Here is a 22,369-nt window from a genome sequence, read left to right on the forward strand (position 1 = left end):
TACCATGCTACTCATTATTTTCCACCTAAAAGTTTAGTTGATTATAAAATAAAGCAATTGTTTAGAATGATACTGCCTGAGTAAGAAGTATTACATCAGTGATTTTTTTTTTTTCATGAAAAATCTTACCAAAATATGTCACCCAAAGTCTTGGTTTAGAGTTGCACAGTGAATCCTAAAAATTTGAACTCTAGTAAAATTAAGCAGTGATTCTCAATTTTATCTTCCTGTTACTGGTTTTATTTTGATTTGTTTTTGGTATAGCTGAAGATTGAAGCTAGAAACTTAACACTGAGCTACATCCATCCCCCTCCTTTTCTTTAAAATTCATCCATTCAGGGGCTGGGGATTTAGCTCAGCGGCATAAGCGCCTGCCTTGCAAGCAAGCAGTCGTAAGTTCAATCCTTGGTACTGATAAAAAGGAAAAAGGCAAAAAAAATTCACCCATTCATTCATTTATTTTATGACTTGGTCTTGCTCCTCAGTATTTTACATAGCTTAGTTCATACAGTCTTCACAACACCCCTACGAGACAGGTCCTAACACTCTGGACAAGGACCAAGGGCTGCCTATACACTCCTGTGAAGCAGAGCCAGAACTCAACGTGGTTCTAGAAATATGAAAGTAAAGACACTTTTTAAATGTCAAAGAACTATAATGAGATTTCTAATCAAAGACCTTCTAAAACCAATCTTACGATATGTCCCTGTAAATTAAATTTTAAATTATGTTTGAAAGTTATTCTATCATCTTAAGGTCACACCTTAGAATAAAACAAATCTTATGTATGGAAATCATAAGGTCAGAGACAAGTAAAAACATGAAATTACTTTTAAATCACTCAGACCAAGCATATTTGTGGTATTTCAAACTAAAATGAATAAATAAGGTCTTACCTAAGAAACAACTTTACTAACTGTATCTCCTACATTACATTTTAAAAGAGCTAAATAAAATAGAAGACCAATTTAGAAATAAAGCATGCCAGCGGGGTGCTGCTCAGTGGTATAGTGCTTGCCTAAGGTGTGCAAGGCCTCTGAGCCCCAGCACCAGCAACTGAAAGACAGACAGACAGACAGAGATGAAGAGGAAAAACAAGAAAGAGGAGCAAGGGGGAGGAAGGAGAGAAGGGGAGGAAGGAGAGAAAGGCAGGAAGAAAAGAAAGCAAGGAGGGAAGGAAGGTGGAAGGAAGGAAAACAGATGGAAAAATAGCATATTCCATCTATTTAATAGAAGAGTTCTCTGACACTACAGACCAAGCTATGCTCTCAAATTTCCAAGAGTTTGTGTCATATTTACTTTTAATAAAATAAAAAAATTTAAGTAACTGTTGAAAAATTAAGATATTAAAATTAATGCTACACTAGAAAAAAAATGGGTAGTATGCTCTGACTTGGTTTAGAGCCGGTATTAAAACATAATCTCTCTTTATTATCCACTAATTCTGCTTCCAAAACTCACTTTGGAGATTCTCCTTAAAAATTTACAAATTTAGAGTATTACTGGAGCCGGAAAAATCAATTACAAGCACCTGGGCAACGTGGTGCACACCTGTGGTTCCAGCTTTGGGAGGCTGAGGCAGGAGGACTACTGCAAGTTTGAGGCCAGGTTGGGTCACATAGTGAGTTCAAGACCAGTCTAGAATACATAGCAAAACACTGTCTGAAAACTAAACCAACCAAAAACCAAAACCACAAGCACTGCCATATATTACAAAGAACAAACTCAAGTTTAAGACTCCCCTGAAAGAAAATCTGGGAATGGCACAAAGGATTACATTTTCTTTTTCTTTTTTTTTTTAATTTTATTTTGAAAGTAGTAAAAATGCAACAGCACAAGACAGAACAAAGCAAATCAAGACAATGCAGTGAAACTGGTGCAGGATTTCACAGCAGGATACTGCGATAGTAGTAATAGGTACTATGGTATATCTCTTTAACTTCACAATAGTTGTCCAGTCAATTAGGCATAGCAAAATCAAACCAAAAATAGAACATTATAAAACCAATTGAGAATACCGAATAGAGCAAAAGAAACATAACAAAACAAAACAGTGAAAACAACCTTTGCCTTCAAACAGAAGACAGAAGGAAATCTCCCATATTTGCTATACTGTACATGGTCATCCTCCCAAGAGATGCTGAGACATCTATCCCCAGTAGCTATGAGAGGGGGCGGGGAAGCATGTTAGATTTTCAGCCTGCAGGGCAGTAGGCTCACAGGTAATGGTTCTCCTCCAGGCCCACGGCGCAGGCGCTTACCAAGAGGGTGGGTGCATAAGCTGCCTGAGTCCCAGGGCCGGATCTCAGAGTTCTGGATCTCCTCCTGGCCCAAGGGCGGGTCAGGATTACATTTTCAAGTAATTTTTTTCTACTCTTCCACCCCCTCAAAATGATTATATTTAAAAAAGGGGCTTTTGGAGAATGTAAAAAAAAGCCTTTATGTTTTCAAAATAACCGTGTGCTTCTTTCCACCCCTTAGAGGGGGAAAAAAAAAATACTGTTCTTTCAAAAGGGGCTCCACAGGCTTCCTGTGTTTTCCTAAAGGCAGGGTATATAATCATTTGTCAGCTACCATGCTGAGCCTGTGTCACCCTGAACTGACTAGGGAATAAAAGCTGAGATGAAACAAAAGCACTATATTGTAGAGGTCAGATATTATATTTTGTGAGTGATCTACCAAGTGAATCACACTTTTACTTCAAGGAAGCAAAACAAGTATTTGATCTTTTAAGACATGAATAGATATCTGGGTATGCTACCTTTGAGATTTTATTTTAAATCTCACATTCAAAACCTGAGTCATATTGTTCTTTTCAGTCAACCCACAAAACTCTCAAGACACATTACGAAAGCAAAATAAATGAAAATTTAAAAGTAACAATATAAATGAAATATAATCAAGAGTAGACTATTTGGTTTATGTGCTGTTGAAGCAAACACAATAACAGACTGTGTGGATGGCTTTTTCTTACCTTGATTTAAAAACAAAAATAGAAATTTTTCCTCATTCTATAAAAATCTATTAATAGGGGCTGGGGATTTAGCTCAGCGGCATAAGCACCTGCCTTGCAAGCAGGTAGTCGTGAGTTCGATCCCTGGTACCGATAAAAATGAAAAAGACAAAAAAAAAAATCTATTAATAATTTCTCAAAAGACAAGCGTCTACAGTGACTATTTCAACTTCTCAATGACCACAGAACAATCTCTAGAATTAATAAACACAAAAAAAATTACCATACCTTCTGAATCAGATCAGTTCCTCCTGCAAAAGCAGCTCCTTGTCCCTCTGCTATTTCAATCTCTGACGGATTCTATCGAAACAAGTTTGAATAGCAATCTTTAATTTTAAACAAACGCAGTACATTTTTAAGTATTTTGTCAGAGATAATATCATAACTCTCAATAAAACTTGTATTTTTAATTAAAAATGCATTAATTTTCAGCTGAGTATATATTAGATATACTACACAAAGAAGTTTAATTTGTAGGTAATTGAGGTGCTTTTTGACTGACCTGAGGAAATACACTAAAATGGCATTATTAGGAACTTACCTAACTACTACAAGTTTATAAATACAGTACCTTCCAAAAGTAAAAGATTCAAAACTATTTGGATTTTTTTAGTGTAAACCAATAAACCAATTTATAAAACCAATATGAAGAGAAAAAGGTTTAAGAACTCAATGAACCGGAATTTAGCCAGTATCTGAAAAATACCAAAATAAATAAACAGTATTAGCTATTTTCTTTCTGCATGTTCTATCCTCTTAGCTTTTTTTTTTTAACAGAACTGGGAATGCACCTGTCAGGCAGGCGTTGCACTGCTGAGCCATATCCCTGGCTCTCTTTATGTTCCACCCTTACCATTTGATCCACCCTTACTATTTGATTTTACCATAAAAATGTTTTCCTTAGTAAAGTTTTGTGGTATTCCAACAACTACATTTCCCAGGTTTCTGGGAAGAAAGCAGAGGTTCTTTCTTAACGATACAGCAGAGAAAATTAAAAATGCCTCCAACTTTGAGCTTCAAGTAAAGAATCAAAACACACACACAAAAAATCACAAATGCATTAATCAAAAAATTTGACTAAGAGCTAGATTGCAACATTAGCTGCATATTTGACTTCTCTATTTTTAAAAGTTGCTGGGCTTCCACAGAACTAGCTGGACCTACTCCTATAAAAAAAACCCTACTGTTCCATTAAGCTACATCATCAATGTGAAGGTCCTAGGTTAAACCCCAGTACTACATTATCATCATTATCATCATCTTCATCACTCTAACCCTATTTAATTCATTGATTCTAATCATCAACATGATCTCTAGAAAAATTAAATAATATAGGTAGTTGAGAAAAGTTACATACCCCTGTTAATACAGCAACTTTATTGACTTCTAAAGAAAATGGATATGGAAAACTAATAACGCTGGCAAACGGTTCCACTCTTTTCTAAACACAAGAAGGAAAAAGTATTTATAAAAAGTCCATCATTTCTATTATCTTCCACATTCTACATAAAACAACTGACAAGATTTTAGTTTTTTAATTCTACCATAATCCAGAACTATTCACTGACTACAATTTAAAACTCAATAGCTTATATTTTTTTTCAAGAAACTAATAAAAAACTAAATCTCTCTTCCCAGCTCCATATTCCATGGCACATGGCATCTATCTCTGTAGCATTCATGAATCTCTCAAATACTAACAGATATGTTTGCATTATCTGTATCTCACCAGCATCTAATACAATGTTTTCCATTTCAGTTTTGCCTATAGATGTTCACCAGCTTGAATTAGTTTTATTATAAAAGCATGAAATTTCCCGACATCAAGAAGGACATAGACACATACTGAACAGACAATCCAGTTGATCTGCTCAGTTGATCATTCCTAATTGCCAACATTGCTCTAAACAAGTTATGGCAAACCTTTTAGAAACAACTGCCCAAACTGCAACCCAAAACCCACTTATTTATGACAAAGTGCCAACACTGCAATTAAAACTGAATACTGAGTTTTTAATTTAGAAAAGGCAAGCCAAGTGTGATGATGCATGCCTGTAATCTCAGCACTTGGGAGGCTGAGACAGGAGGATTGCTGTAAGTCTGAGGTCATATGCAAGTGAGTTCACTCATTATATGGACTACATAGTGAGTTCAAGGCCAGTCTGAATTAGTTAGTGAGACCCTGTCTCAAAACAAAACAAAACAAATCATACATTAACATATTTTGCCTCAAAAGAAAAATAACACCTGTGCCATAGGTTTGCTACACTGTGCTAAATAACTAACCCCTGACAGAATACTGTCTTAATGAGTCTATTTTGAAGTCACTTTCAAATCTATTCTGGAAGTCAAATGGAAAGCCCAAAACAACAGCAGCATTGGAGGCAGGCAGAGGACACTCATGCAAAACTAATGGGTTCAGTCATTTTGGAAGAGGGACCTAGGTAGACAAGAGGCTCAGATCTCTTGGGGAGACTTCATATAGGAATAAGTTCTTGGTCCTCTGCAATGTTGGTATGGCCTGAAGAATTGAAAGAGGAAAAGGATTGTTCTTCTAATAAAATTGATTTTAAAATTATGCTTTTACAAATATTTTGAGTAAAGACATCCTCTTAAGGATACCATTTGAAAAAGAGGTATAAATTCTTAATTTACATCAGCCATACAATTTAGTTTTATTGACTGGAATTCTTCTGCCATTAACACATCACAACTGGTGTCAGTAAACTGCCGCATACTAAACAATCATGCTAATGGCATCTCCTATGGAATACTGACTTCTACAAACACTTTATGAAAACAAGAAAGAAAAAGGCTTTAGGATGATGATAATATTTTCTCACCGTCACCTGTTTACAAGTTGCTTCATATATGAAATGAAGCTTGAGGTCCTACAGGACACTACTGTGAATGGCATTCATGGCTCACTGATACCATCTCTGACACAACAAAATGTTTGAAATAAAAAAACTAACACTAACATTAAGGTGCAAAATAGAAACTGCATCATGGCTACTATAAATTGTTTCTAATGAATGAAAACTAACCAATGAATACGGTCTTTTTCTGGGTAGGCTCTTGTAGAGGCTGTCAAATTGTGTTTGAAAACTTTTTTTTTTCTCTGACATCCTCAGAGACATCCTAAAAGGACATCCTCAGAAAAGAAATTAAAATACCATTTCAGGGGGCTGGGGATTTAGCTCAGCGGCATAAATGCCTGCCTTGCAAGCAGACAGTCATGAGTTCGATCCCTGGTACCGGTAAAAACGAAAAAGACAAAAAAAAAAAAAAAAAAAAAAACCATTTCAAAAAAATTAGATTACTTAAGTGAAATGCTTATAAAATGTAGGGCTATAAAGAACTTCAATATTAATCCAGTGTTTTTCTTAACTTCAGGTTTTTTTTAATAATCAAAAGTCTTCTACAGAACTCCAGTATAAAAATAAAGTAAGCAGAAAGGCTCTGACTAAAGCAAGAGTGGGAAACTTGGAACCATAACCATGCAAACCATGCAAACTTAACCTTAACCCAGGGCTATAAGGAATGTATTTTAACTAATCCAACACTCTTAACTTCAAAAAAAATGACACCCAGACTACTTAAGTCACTTTCTGAAGTTACAGTGATAATTCACTGTATTTTAACATCATTTTTGTTGATGTTTATACATTAGGGAAATGGGAAATAGGAGATACAGATATAGACAGATATATAGATATACACAGAGCTATGCAGAGAGACATTTATCAAATTCCAGACTGTTTTCAACCTATTGTATATGTGGAAGATTAAAATTTTTTTTCATTATGATGTATACGACGAACGTAAGATTTTCTAAAAATTATTATGAGACAAAATTTTAAAGATTAAGAACATCAATCCATACAGTCATTGTTCACAAATAAACCTATTTTAATTGAGTTCACATACCTTTTTTCCCAGTGCCATATCCAGTGTCAAATCAACAAAAACTCCTTGTTTTGGATAAGTATAGTCTAAAACTTGAAACTTCTTAAGTAAGTGAACAGCTTTCTCTACCTCATAGATCCGCCTTGGGTATAAGCGCTTTAAATAGACATCATCCTCAGGTTCACCTTCCATGTATCGATAGGACTTTATTTTTTCTATCTCATTTTTCTTTTCTTCTGATGTTTTTTCTTTGGCACCTTTGTTGGCTTTCTTTGCAGGTCTTAAAAAATAAATTCAAGATCAATATATCAATATGTATTCTAAAGGACTTCCTTTAAAGGGCCAGTTTACAAGAGATTATTTTAATTCAAAAGCATAAATTGTTTCATAGTTTCTCTAATTCACCAAATATTAAGTAAACTTTTATAATTGCTCACAATCAGTATAAGTTGAATAAGGCATTGATGTTACTCTCTAAAACTTACAGAAGAGATAGAAATGCAAACAGATAATTTCAAGTACTATGAAAATGTAAACAAGTCTTACAAAACGACACTTAACCCAGCCTAGGAGGTTAGGGATGAGTTCTGGGAGAGATAACCCCGTCATTGTAGGATAAGGAAATTAATTTGACACCCAAAGAAAGACCATTTTCAAAAAGCATGCTCATACAAAAACTTTTGCACAAATGTTCCTAATAACATTATTCATAACAACTAAAAGGTAAAAGCGACCCAAATATCCATCAACTGATGAATACATAAAACATGGTATGTCTTAGGTCTCTGGGAAGCCAAGCCAGCACCTCCCCTCCCTGGTAGGCGGAGGCAGGGTGGCAGACTGCAGCCCTTCCAGGGGAAGAACCAGCAGTGTCTCCTGAGATCTACGCCATGTTGGAATTGAGGACGCTGTGAAAACAAATGACCATTCTGCCTCCCTGCTTAGCAATAGTGAACCTACTGCTACATGGCCTAGAGTCAAATATCCCACTTCCCCTATCTGCGCCCCCCCCCCCCGCCCATTAGCAAATGGGAACCAGAAATCTGAGCATTTCCTGGGAGGTTGACCACAGCAAATAAGGGGGACTTCCTTCTATCATTTCTTTGAAGGCAAATATTTTTATTACTGTTTTACTCTTTTCTGATTAATGGTACTGCTCTATTCAATATTCTGTTTTGATAAGTTCTATAGTGTTCTATATTTCATCTTATTTTGATATACGGGGTTGAAAGAACAACTATTATAAAGATAACAAAATATACTGTGATACCTATTACTGTTATCCTGGTAACCTGCTGTGAAGTTCAGTACCAATTTCACTGTACGATCTTAGTTGGCTTTATTCTGACTTGTTCTGTTGTATACTTTCAAAATAAGAATTAAAAAAAAAAAAAACAAAAAACATGGTACTATGTATGATGGAGGTCCTCAACAAGAAGTAAGACAGTACTGATATATGACATATGTAGTAACCTTAAAAATATGATAAGTGAAAGAAGCCAGTCACAAAAGACCATGTATTGTAACTTCAATTTATACAAAATACGAAGAATGGGCAAGCTGGATGTGGTGGCATATGCCTGTAATACCAGCACTGGGAAGGCTGAGGCAGGAGGAGAGCTACAATTTCAAGGCCAACCTGGGCTACACAGTGAATTCAGGGCAGCCTGAACCACATAGTGAGCCTCAGTCTCCAGAAAAAAAGGGGAGAAAAAAAAAAAAAGAATGGACAAATCTACAGGGATTAAAAGTGGGTTTGAGGCAGAGATTAGGGTAAAGTCGGCTTGCTGGAAAAGATGGCATGGCTTGTCAGACATGGATATCCAGGACACATGCAAAACACAGATTCCAAGTACTATGTGTTGTACTAATCAGCAAGAGCTATCTGTAGGTGTTCTGGGGCAAAATTTGTTAAAATGACCTAGACCTGACCCCAGAATGGAAGATACAAAAGATGGCAACAATGAATCCTGGCCCCGCAGTGCTCTCCCCTCTTCTATGTGTCTGCTCTGCACACTGCAGAGCATACTTCTTTTTCCTGCCTCCAATAAATGTAAAACTTCTCTACCTTTGGCATCTGCGTCCAGTTCTTTGTTCAGAGCCACAAATAACTGACCCTTGAAGGACCCCACAGCAACTCAGAACCCCAGGAACAGATTTAGTAGTCGTGTAGGGCTGAGAAGCTGGGAGAAGAGTGACACCTAATGGGAACAAGGTGTTTGGGGATGCTCATTAAAATGTTCTGAATAAAACTGGTTGTGGTAATGGTTGCACAACTCTATAAGTAAACTAAAAACCACAGAGTTGTACATTTTAAGTGGGCAAATTGCACGGCACATAAATTATATTTTAATAAAGCTGTTATTTAAAAACAGAGTTGGACAGGCAAAGAAAAACATAACAAAAAGTATTCAGTTGTGAAATAAAATGGTATACAAGGGGAGGCATTGCAAGTTCTATGTGACGTATAACAGTGGTTAGCAAACTTCTATGAAGAATCAGACAGTAAATGCATTAGCTCTATAAATTGTGTTCTCTGTCGCAGGAGCTCTGCTGTTTCAATGCAAAAGCAGCCACAGGGAATACATAGATGAATGAGCACAGCTATGCTTCAATAAAACATTATTTATAGAAACTGAATTTGAATTTTAAAGTTTTCATGACCACAAAATATTCTCTATTCTGATCATTACAAACTGTAAAAATCATTCTTAGCTCATAATTATACAAAAATAGGTGGTCGACCAAATCTTGTCCAGGGGCCATAATTTACTGACACCTGGACTAAAAAGGTAAAATTGAAGACAGGAAACAAATAGAAGATGAAACTGAAAAAGCAAGACCACAAAGGACAAAGGGAAGTGAGTGAAGGGAAGTGACATGTGACTTTCAAAGTATCCTGGCTGGACCTGTTAGCACATGCCTATAATCCCAGCACTTGAGAGGCTAAGGCAAGAGGACTGCCTCAAGTTTGAGGCCAGGCTGTTCTACACAGTCAGATGAAAGCCAGCCTGAACTACCTTGTTTTAAACAAAAACAACAACAAAAATCGAACAGTATTTTTGGTACAAGAAAAGAGATGGATAGCTCTAAATAAAGCAGGATCAGAAATTCTTGATACAAGAAAAGAGAAGACAAGACCCAGAACAAGAATAGTAACTGTAATAAAGAAAAAATGATAGAATAGAAAAATATTTACAAAGTAAATACTGCAGATAGGGAAAGAGGAAGAAAAGACAAATAATTTTTAGGTTCCTGGATTCAGGCAAAGAGTATACCAGAAAGAAGACAAAATAGGTTCCCTGTTGACAAAAGTAGTCACAGAAGTTAGCTTGGGATACACAGAGTTTAAATATAGATGTGTTATTTGCCCAATTATTTATTCTCTCTCCATTAAAGTCCCTTTTGTAAGTGATTTTATATTTCCTCCCACCAAAGGAGTGGAATATACAGAATCTACCAAAAAAAAAAAAAAAAAAAATCCAATCAGGAAAAGAAAAACATGCATAAATATTTTCTCTTTTTTTTTTTTAAGATTTTTTTGTATTTTAAAGAGAACAAAAGAAAACAGAATGAAACAAAGCAAATCAAAACAGGAAAATGCAAGCAACACAGCATTTCACAACAAAACAAATGGACATCAACAGTAGCTAACATGTGTCTTTGAAATAGTTGTGCATACCTTTACACACAATAATATCAAACATAACAATACAGTAAAAACAATTCAAAAGAATGAAGGCATTACAGGACTTCAAAACCAAATAACAGGAAATGAACAATGGCTGCTATAATATCTCACTTTTCTCAAAAAATTTGTCTATAACATCACACATAATAAAATAAAATAAAACACACCAATCAAAACAGAAGAACAAAAGCATGGTAGAACTTCAAAACAAGATGATAGTAAATCAGCAATAGCTACCAGAATGTCTTGTTTTCTTCAAAATAGCATTCACACCATCTCACATAATAAAATCAACAAAATAAAATCACCAATGAATGAAAGCATTATAAGACTTCAAAACAATATAATAGGAAACCATGATTGCCATATTTCCCATTATATTCAAAATAGCTGCTCTTTTCATCTGAAAGCATAGTCTAACAATAGACAGAACAAGCCAAACCTAATAAAATTATGTAAACAATGCAAGAGTTTAAGATAAGACAATAAGAAATTAACAGTACTTTCCACCTTTCCCTCCTTTTGCTTTTTTAAAAAATTTTATTTAAAGAAAGACTAAAGAAAACAGAAAATGGGTAGAAATAATACATACTTTCAAAGAAAGAATAAACAGTAATAAATCACTAGTTGATATTTACATATTGTCCTCTTACAAATAGTTACTCAAAGATACAAAAGTGGAGCATATAAAGTGGGATTTCAAACAGCGAGACTGCAATCAGTTCTGTTCAACAAAAAAAATCAGTCTGAGCAAAGAATAATAGTATTGCTGATTTTCACATTATGACACTCCTGGATCAGCACTGGGTATTGTAGTGTCTCTTTTTCTTCAAAGTATTTGTTCATTTCATCATGTGCCATAAGATCAGTTAAATTGTTTATTGGTTCTATGCATGCATGAGTCTTAACATGTATTTCTATCCTTTCTATATTAGAGGGAGGAACAAAACAAAGCAAGACAAAACAAATCATATTCCTATAAACACACAAAATGAAAAAGACATATAAGACCACTGTACAAGGATGAATTCCTAGAAAAATATGAAATGAAAAAAGACATATAAGACCACAATATTAGATGATCTACAGTAGTTACTATGCTTTCTCGTTATTTTCAATAGAATTGTCTACATCATCAGACATAATATAATTGAACAAAGCATTACATAGCTATTTTAATATAAACACAACTTTGGAGATATTGTAGGACTTCAAACACAGTTAATAATCAAACCAGGATGGGTATCTTTTACATCTTGTCATCTTCAGAGTAGTTGCTTCTACTCTTAGACTTGATACTATCAAGCATACCAAATTCAAATAAAAACAGTCAAGGCAAAATAGCAGTCTAACAAACCAGCTTCAAATAAGATCAGTCATAGTAAGACAATGTAAGTAATACAGGGTTTCAGTTTTAAGTTAATAGGAAATTAAGGATAGTAACCATGGTATAACCTGCTATTTTGGGGATAGCTGTCTCATACATAAATATTTTCATATTAAATTTAATGCAATATCATGAGAGTAGGGCAAGTTACTTTTGGCCTCTACCGTTATAACAGGTGCTCAAAGTGGTGGCCATTAGCTTCCAGACATTTCTTATTTCACAATTTGCTGCTGTGCATACACATTATTTCCCAGCCCCTTAATGTGGCCCTGTGACTAGTTTGGGCTGACCAAACAGAGTAGAAGCATGTTTCCCACTCCAAGCTTAAGTTAAAAGAGCATCATATGCTTCCAGCTGCCATGTATGCATTTCTGTCATTTTCATGAAAAGAACATCACTTAGCTAGCCCAAAGGTAAGAGGATGACAGACATGTGGAGTAGAGCTACCCCAAAGGGCCCCAGGCAGTATTAAACAATTTGCAACTGACCTACAAATTCACAAAAGCATATCTGACTCCACCTAAGTCAGCTGACCTCTAGATGTGTGGGCAATAATAAATAATCATGGGGAGGTTTGTTATATGGCAAAAGGTAAAATCGTGCTTACAAAACACCTAAGAAATTATGTTCAATAGGAAGTGCAGGTAAGAATTTGAACCTAAGAAAAAACAGAATTAGAGGTGGTATAATTTTTCAGCATTAATTCAATTTTTTTTTTTTTTTTTTTTTTTTTTTTGCTATCTGGAGATTGAATCCAGACATTCATGTACATTAGGCAAACGTTCTACCACTGAGATACATTCCTATCCCTTGTATTTATTTTTCTTATTTTGAGATAGTCTCATTAAGTTGCCCAGACTGGCCTTGAACTTAGAATCCTCTTGTCTTGGCCTCCTGAACAGTTAGGGTAACAGGATGCACCATTGCTGGAAGTTTTACATTAGTAAAACTAGCATTATAGAACAATATTCATGTTCTGTGGAAGGGAGGATAATTCTGCCTCCAAGGATGTTGAGATCTAATTTCAAAAAGTTATGAATATGTTACCTTACATAGCAAAAATGTGGTCATTACATAGTCACATTTGGAAATGTGACTAAGGTTAAAGACTACAGAAGACCATACGGATGGCTCTCCTTAAATATAGAATTACCTCAACTTTTGTTAAACCTGGCCCTATTTCCATGTTCTGATATGTATAGAGGCTAAACTATTTCCTTTTCCCTTCAACTGGCTCTAAGCAGCATAAATAGGGCTGGCTGACGTCCTGATGCACAGTCTTTGAAGCCAAGTAACAGTCCTATTTCCCTATCTCTGTGTCTCTCCCTAAATGGTTGAGCCCAGTAGGATGGCAGAGCCAACGCTCTATGTCAACTGGGTTCAAGCCTCAATCTAAAGAGGTTATGATTCCCCAAGGCACAGAAGTTTGCACATCAGAAACTGAAGTAACAGCATTAAATTGCTACCTCAATTGTATTATGCAGATTGATCTTCTCTGCATACTGCAGAGGTGCTTTTTGGCTTCCTAACTTGCACGGTACTCACGTAATTCCCGCCATTCTCACAGTCACTCATCCTTAGCCACTTCCTTCTCAAGAATTCATAAAATCCAAGTTAGGGCCTGGGTAGTGAACTTTGTTCCACGAACCCCTAGACTGGACCAGACTCAGAACTCCTTGGATGCCTTTAACTGTAAACATGTGTGCTTTACTCTTTCCATGGATTGCATTGGAGATGATAGATTAGAATTAACTTGCTGGAATTTCAATAACGTTTCTGTGGGATTACAAATATAAACTTCCCAGATCATGATGAAGATGGGGAAAAGGCCTCAACAAAAAACCTAAAAAAGAGACAGTATCCTGTAATTATCCATGTGTGCCCGTCTTCTCACATGAATCCTTGAAAGTGAGAACCTTTCCCCTTCCCCAGCTGCATTATTCAGAGATGGAAAGATGACACTGCAGAAAGGCAACGGTTAACAGGATACAACATTCTACTGTTTTAGAGATGGAGGAAGAGGGCATAAGCTAAGGAATGTGGGGAGATACCCAGCTGGAATTGCCAAGGAAATGGACTGTCCCCTAGCCTGCAGAAAAGAACTGCCAGCATCTGGCAGTGCCAGATATGTGACTCATAGAGGTATAAAATACGAAAAAAAAAGTATTATTTAAAACTTCAAAGTTCGTTATTTAAAACCTCAAAGTTTGTGGTAAATGATATGGGGTTTTATAATATTTATGTGAAAAAATGAATTACAATAAAACAATTTTTTTTCAGAGGGCTCTTAGGGCTGAGGTTATAGCCCAGTGGGACAATAATTACTTAGCATGCAGAAGGCATTGGGTTCAATCATCAGCAACACACACATATACATATATATTTCCAGTCTCCCTTTTAACACTCATTAATCCTAAGCAACCCAATAGTTTAGCAGTTAGTGGTAGTCATCACTTTAAGGGACTGAGGACAAGTCTGTTTGAATGCCCAAGTGGATAGATGTCTCAAGAGCTATCTTGAAGTGCTCCACAAAATTCTGTAATCTTCAGAACTTCAGAAACCACATTTTTTCTTTTATTTTGTAAAGGAACAATGAAGCCAATAGAAGGAGACTTTAAAAGGCTGTTTTAACAACAAAATCTCCTATTTAAAATAAAAGAGCCAGGTATGATGGCACATGCCTGTAATCCCAGCACTTGAGAGGCTAAGACACAAGGATTGATGCAAGTTTGAGGCCAGCCTGGGCTACATAGTGAGTTTAAAGCTAGCCTGAATTATATACCAAGACCCTGTCTCAAAAGATAAAATAAAATAAAATAAAATAAAATCATAGGCCTAAGATCCTAGCTGTAGCCTGAGGACTTATTTTACATAAATGCAGATTTCACTAATTTTTTAGCAATGGTTGCACCTGTATATTTAATCTGCCACTAATATGAAATACTCAGAGGCCGAAATATGAATTTTTAAATTAATAAATTCCAAAACCCAAAAAGAATCTGATACATAATGAGACTGAGATAGTTATATAGCAATTCTTTTATTTGCATTTTGACCCTGTTTCCCAAAATATCTGAGGTGGTTCAGTGAAAACATTTTAAGGTTTGGCTACAACGCTGCATTTAAGAAATAAAAATAAAATATATCACTATAACAAATATCAATTAAGACTCAGGAAAATACATGAGGGCTGTCTATGTAGCTCAGTGGCACAGTGCTTGCCTAGTGCACAAGGCTCTGGGTATGGTTCCCAATAAAAATGGAGAGGAGGAACACTATTCAGATTTTAAAAGCTGCAGTTTAACTCTTTCAATAATTAATCTCACATATGTACTGCCTGTTGTCCATAGCTTCCCCAAAAATGTGTATTTTAATTATCATATTCAGAAGAACTTTTATTTCATTGCACGCAAGTAGGCAAAGTCCTACCCCAGAAATGTGGAAACACCATGATTTTCAGAATGAAATAAATCATACTAGAAAGGTTTTTTAGTCTGTTAATCAAACTGCCTCATTGGTCCCCTACCTCCAAAAACAGGAAAGAAAAATTAATTCCATGGTCGGACCCCATAAAATATGACAAACAACAGTGCTATAATGAAGTTCACTTCAAGACCTTTGAAAAATCTGTGACCCAGAGAGGGAAAGACCAATGCAAGTTTTCCAAGGCCAAGGAATCCTTTTACCTTAAGAAATTATGGGCAGGGGAATTATACGACCTCTGTCAAACTAAACAGAAGTAAAGAGAAAATGCCCAGGGCGTATTAGTGAAATAAATTCACTAACATCTCTGATACTGGTTATTCATTACCCTTTAAACACAGAAGTTCTGTTTCCGCTTAAAATGTAAAAAGTTGGAAAGAACATTTACAAGAAAGAACTAGATAAAATCACCTTTCTTGATCCTATCACAGAAGGAGCTGCTGTGGAGGCAACGAAGTAGCCTAAAAGCCAAGGAGAGTCAGCTCCCAGCCCCCTCCTACCCACACCCTAGCATCAGCTGTGGCGGACCAAAAGAGAAAGGCAAGGGGGTAAAACATTAGGACAAGCAGGACACACAGGAGGTTTACATTTAGCCCCAAAGCTTCGTGAGGCTGGAGGCTAGAAACTCCCCACAGCGTGCAGGTGGAGACAAGGCCCAGGTAAACAGACACTGTGTCTGGGAGGAAAAAAGAAAAAAATACCACGAAAAAATCCAAGGGAGAGAAAAATAGTCTTGAGCACAGGATCCTTTACCAGAACATCTGGGAAAGAGGCGGGGAAAGTTGTCCTCAGATCTTCAGCAGATGCAGACCAACAGGAGGAGCGACAGGAATGCTGCGGAAACCCTTTGCCCAGTGCATGGGGCCTACGAAACACTAAGACTGGATGCAGGCCACCCATCACACAGCCCAGCCGGCAACTGGAAATAGGCAACAGCAGCATACTGCTGAGGAAGACCAACAGTATAAACAGTGACACCACCAGCATCCGCACTGTCTTCAGACAGCTGCGCAATCAAAGCTGAAAACAAAGAAAGCTTGAAGCAGAGGAAGAAAAAAAGCCTCCAGGGACCTAGCGCCCACCCTGAGTTTGAGGTTGGTGATAACCATAGCAACCACAAAACCAAAATCAGCTGGGCCCCTGACTATATTTATTCAATACCTGAAGCACATGCCCATTAACAGGATTACGAACTGTTTACTTCAGTCCCTACTGTTCTATGTAAGATACTATTACACATTCAATAAAAATTTCTTTAGATATACAAAGAAGCAGAGAAAAGAACTCACTGTCAGAAAAAAACAAAACCAGACTCAGAGGGCCCAGTGGTCCTTTTATAAATCAGAATCTGCTACTGGCAAATAAAGGGTATGTGCTTGCACATACATGGGGTACAGAGAGACTCAGAATGTCAGAAAGGAGATGAGAGCGCAGACCCTCCATCCTGCCTCAGATCCTGATGAGAACACCAACAACAACAACAAAAACAGGCATAGAAAAAACCTATTTCTAATGTGCTATAAGGTCAGAACATTAAAAACTAAAGATTATAACTAAAAGTATGAAGTTATGATTCTGATCAAGCTACTGAATAACTGGCAGAAATGAAAAAATGCATCTGCTTACAAAGCTTTCTAGATTTCTTGAAGTATGCCTGTTTGTTTTGTGCCATGCTTTTTAAACTAGTGAAAAGTATTTTTTAAATTGTACTGCAATATAATTTGAAGATATAAAGCAAAAATTTCTGAGATTAACCAAAATAACATTTAAAGTTAAAATATTCTCAAGATAATATATGTAATAAACATAATTGCACAAAGCAGAAAAAAAAAAACAATCAGCCCACTAGAAGATTGAGCAACAGACACAAATAAAAAATACACAAAGAAACTAAAAACTGATGATATCCAACACTATTAGAACTAGTCACTATTATTGCTCAGTAGAGACCCAAGCTGGTACAACCAGTACTTCTCTAGAATTCCAACAAGAGGCACCCAAAGGAAGCTTCTTTTCTGGCTACCTTCCTACCAACTTTAAATTTGTATCATCTACTCCTCATTCCCCTGCAAAATTCTATCTTTTAAGTAATTCAAACACTTTTTGCCCTCTGCTCCATGGGAGAAATTAACTGACCTATCATTCATAATCACATAGCACTTTGTCTATTTCTCTGACCATTAAAACACTAAACTGAAGTTACATCATAGATCAGTGCTGATTTATAATATGCAAAGAATTCTTACTCATCAACAACAAAAAATATGGAGCATGAACAGAAAATACACAGTAAAGAAAAAATAAATAGCAAACAATTTGGTTCACAAACAGAAGCAATGGCAGAATTTTGTTTTTGTTTGCCAACTGTGCACAGGGTGAAGAACACAGGGTCTTGGTTACTTTTCTCTAGTTGCTGGGACAAAATACTAGATACTCAAAATGAAGGAAGGAAAGGTTTATTTAGCTCATTGCGGAGGTTTCAGTCCATAATCAGCTGGTCCAAGGCAGGGCGGCAGGGTGGCACTGCTTCCAGGCAACACAAGGCAGCAGCCAGCAACAGCAGCCAGAACAAAAAGGGGAAAGAGCTAGCCTCTTTTTCTCCCGTATACTGTAATGCAGGCCACCTCCTGCCCCCCAGGGCAGATGTACCACTCACAAAAATCTCTGTGCCCTCCTCTTACACAGGCTGAGGATATTTATAAAGTAAGGATCCTGGCTCCCAGCTGAGTCTCTTAAATTTCTAAAACTTTGCAAGTTGACACAATGTATAACCATAAACACATAAACACAACCATAAAACTGCAGCCATTCTCAAGAATGTGGCCATCTTTTCCAGAATTGTAGAACAGATTAAGTTCCTTAACCAAGGTACCAATGTACAACCTCATTAGTAATATAAATGAAAATCATAATGATACCTTTTATTACCTACTAAACCAGAAAATATCAAAAAAATTGGCTATACTAATCATGAGGAAATAGACATTTCAATAAAACTTGATGTTGCTGATGTAAACTGGCAAGTCTCATATGAAGGAAATTTAGTATTACTTATCAATATTATAAATGGATATATCATTTGACCCATTTCTATTTCTCAGTTTATACCATAAAGTATGTCCTGTTTATCTCCGTATCACCAACATGTCACACAGTGCTCATGAAGCAGGATAAATAAAAGCTACTATGGCAAAGTTCCTAATCGATTACTTTTATAGGAATAAGAATATATTAAACAACTGCAAATTTATATATTCACCAAAAACTTTCCACATTTAGTTTTCATTTTGGATATCCCATAATCTAAAGTTCAGAGTCTATCAAATTACATCAAAAAGATCAAGAAGATTTACCTCTATTTTCTTTCCAGACATACCCTCCAAAGTCACTCATTTCATTATTTTTACTAACCATGAGAATGATTGCTTTAGCATCATTGTGGACTGAAATCCTCCTTCCAACACATTCAAGCTATGTAACCCTGAATCTTTGGACTTCTGTTCCATCTGAAAATGCTTATAAAAGTGTCTATGTTTCATAGAACTGTTAAGATTAAATGAATACAATATGCATCTTGAGACCATACTCATTAGTGAAATAAATAAGACATATGTATAAACATCATATTGTCTCAGTGTAAGAAGCTGAAAAAAACAACATATGTATATGTGTATGTATATCTATATAAAAATAGTTAAGATAGTTCTACTACTACTTTCTTTAAGTTCACTGAGAGAAGGGAAAGATTTGTGCTGATATTGTTTAGACAATTGAATGCAGATGTCTTGAGCTCTGGGTGAATAATTTGGGGATAACAATATGCAATGTATGTACCATTGTTGCCCACTGACATGTTCTAAAATTTTTATTTTTCCTTCTTTTTTTTTTCTCTTTCCCCTTGAAATAAAATAGGTTGGAAAAAAAATTGAATACAATATATGCAGTATGCTTAGATAAGTATCTAGTATTCTATAGTAAGCATTCTATATATTTTAACTACTAAATATTTGTCAGCTTCTCAGGGTCTTATTATAATTATCCCTGAGCTGCTTCTTTCACCTTCAAAAATCATGACATTAAGGAGAAAGATGACAGGCACAGCGGCACATGCTTATAATCCTAGCACTTGGGAGGCTGAGGCAAAAGGATGGCTGGGAGTTTGAGGTCAGCCTGAGGTACACAGCCTGAACTACTTTCGACGACCCTGTCTCAATAAATAAAAAAATAAATAAATAAAAATAAAAAAGGAAGACATTCAGAAAAATAATATTGACTATCTCTGTGTCTACATTCACTAATATCAGTGCCACTTGGGGAAATAACAATGAATACTATACTCTATAACCAGATGATACAAGATAAAAAGTGGAGGATTTATGAAGATATGGGCAACTATTTCAAAGAAAACAAGAGACATTATGGTAGTCACTGTTGATTTCCTGTTGTCTTGTTTTGAAGTCCTGTGTTGCTTGCATTGTTTTGTTCTGATCTGCTTTGTTCTGTTTTATTCTCTTTAAAATAAATATAAAAAATTTTTAAAAATAAAAACTAAATTTAAAAAAGGTTGAGGAGTTGGCCAAAATCTGCCTTTCAGTCCCTTGTCTCAGTAGGAAGCAAAGCAATAATGCTTTTAGGCTATCATACAGTCTTCAGTTTAACAAGGTACTGGGCAGTTACAATAGAGAAAAAGATAGTTCTAATTTCATTCAATATGAAACCAGTTGTGAGAACATATTTTATTTCTTTATGTTTCCAAACTATGTAAAAGAATACAAATTTAGACATATATATGATACAAATCTAAAATTCTACTATATAATCTTAGTACTGGTGATCCTGTAATACCTAATTATAAAAACCAGATAGGAGGACAGAATGTAACTGAAAGAACAAAAAGAACTATATATACACACACATACACACAGTACATCTTAATTAAAGTTCATTAATTCAAACAGTAGATTTTGTTTTACACAGGCAGTGAAAGTATACTAAATAAAGCCTGAGTTCTGAAATCAAACTCTTTGGGTTTAAATCCTTGCTGCAGCATGTAGTAGCTCTCTGACCTTGGACTTCTAATACAACCTATCATCAGTGTCTTGATTTTCTTCTCTGTGTAATAAGCATAATAACAATAGCTCCTCCATAGCGTTGCTGTAGGGGTTGAGTCTATTGCTGAGTATCAGTGTTCAGTAAATGTTAAGTATTATTATAATAAGTTTTATCTTTTCTTTAGTACTATGAATGCTAAGACAGCAGAGATGATATATTTTTACAACAGTATAACTTTGTAAGTCTTTAAGGAACCTAAGCATGTTTCTTTATCAAAATTTTAAGCAACAGTAAATGAAATAACAGTTACAGTACTTACTTTGTAGCAGCACCAGCAAAATGTCTGGTAGGCACTTGAATGTTTACAGAACAAGGACAAAGAGATGTCTGATGAATCATCTTAGAAAGGCTATGCCTTTGATTATGTGTCAAGACTTGAAAGGAAAAACATAAAATAATCATTATATTAATAAATTTTATATTCTAAAAATTAGTATTTTTAAAACAAAAAATGTCCAACATTTGTGATTCTTTTTGTATGTATGATTCTAAAACACTCTTTAAAATGTGTAATGAAAACCAAATTTCTAGAAGCTAAGCAAACACATGATATTTGAACAATTTCTTATCTTCATTTATTTTTAACTTAACGTAGTTCAGAGTCAACATAGAATGTTAGTTGTATTGTTAAGGAATATGTGTATGTACCCCTGAAATGTTTAATAATTTACATTTTATTTATTCAGTTCTTAACAGATCACACTTTCACAGAGTTGTGTAAGTATTTCTGAGGATAAGAAGAAAGTGAGGACTTGCCTTCCCCCAACAACTGTAACACTACTATAATTAAGACATTTTGGTAGTAGCACAAATATAGACAGACAAAGCAACAAATGGCTCAGCAATAAACCTGTACACATATGGACAAAGATATTACTGCATATCACCATGCAAAGAATTCAGTAAGCCCATGCTGAGATAAATGACTATTCATAGAGAAAAAATAAGATTGGATCCCATCACCATTTTGAATCCCATGTCACATACACACAAAACTCAGATATAAAAAGATTAAAGACTTACACGTGAATGGCAAAACTGAAAGACTTTCAGCACACTGGAAAATACTTTATGATGTTTGGGAAGGGAATGATTTTACAAACAAGAAAAAAATCACTAACCAAAATGTGACTGCATTAAGTGTAAAAAAGTTCTTTTCATTAAATATATTTTAAAGTAAAAAAGTGAGTCAAAAACTTGTAGGCTATAACATGCATAAGTGACAAAAGATTGGAATCTTTAGTATCAACCTAACTAAAAAATGAACACAAGGTATAAAGAGGCTTCTAAATGAAAAAATGCACAACCTTTTTAATAAAAACAAAAACAAAAAATAAAAACCTCTTTATAACTTTATAAATTTAAAACAAAATATCTTACCTCAGTGGTACTTAAGTGGTGCTCAGTTGATTGTTACAGATTGTTACAACCAAATTAAGATTAACCAGTGTACAAAAAAAACATGTTATGTGAGAGCAATTATCTACATGGATAATATGAATTGGAAAGTACTTTAGAAAACATTACTTTTTGCAGCTGAGCATCTACATCCCAGTCATGCAGCAATTCTATTTCTAGACATGTACACTCACTACATACATGTGCTAAGAGATGTGCACAAGAATGACTGCAGCACTGGCCATAGCAAAACTGCAGAGAAGAAATCAAACATTCATCTACAATAGATAAATACTTCGTGGTGTATTTCTATAACAGAAAGCTACAGGACTTTAAAATAAATGCTGCCATTAAGTGAGTTTCACAAACATAATCT

The 22,369-nt window shown here is 35.4% G+C and overlaps 1 protein-coding gene across 3 annotated transcripts in view; it reads right to left on the reverse strand.

Moving 5' to 3' along the window:
* Positions 1–22,369, reverse strand: part of Mrpl1 (mitochondrial ribosomal protein L1) — a 90,599-nt gene that overhangs the window by 59,790 nt on the left and 8,440 nt on the right. Inside the window, exons 2-5 of one of the 3 annotated variants that reach the window (XM_063247222.1) lie at positions 20,855–20,969; positions 7,052–7,202; positions 4,371–4,454; positions 3,242–3,313 (exon numbers count right to left, since the gene is read on the reverse strand). In XM_063247222.1, the coding sequence (XP_063103292.1) occupies positions 3,242–3,313; positions 4,371–4,454; positions 7,052–7,202; positions 20,855–20,969 (422 nt within the window). Of the gene's footprint in view, positions 1–3,241; positions 3,314–4,370; positions 4,455–6,943; positions 7,203–20,854; positions 20,970–22,369 lie in introns of all 3 variants that reach the window. The other 2 variants (XM_003477663.5, XM_013141509.3) reach the window with 2 other exon arrangements.

This window comes from Cavia porcellus, unplaced genomic scaffold (assembly GCF_034190915.1).
Source record: "Cavia porcellus strain 051 isolate PalLab524CR breed Dunkin Hartley unplaced genomic scaffold, mCavPor4.1 scaffold_4, whole genome shotgun sequence".
Taxonomy (NCBI): Eukaryota; Metazoa; Chordata; class Mammalia; order Rodentia; family Caviidae; genus Cavia; species Cavia porcellus.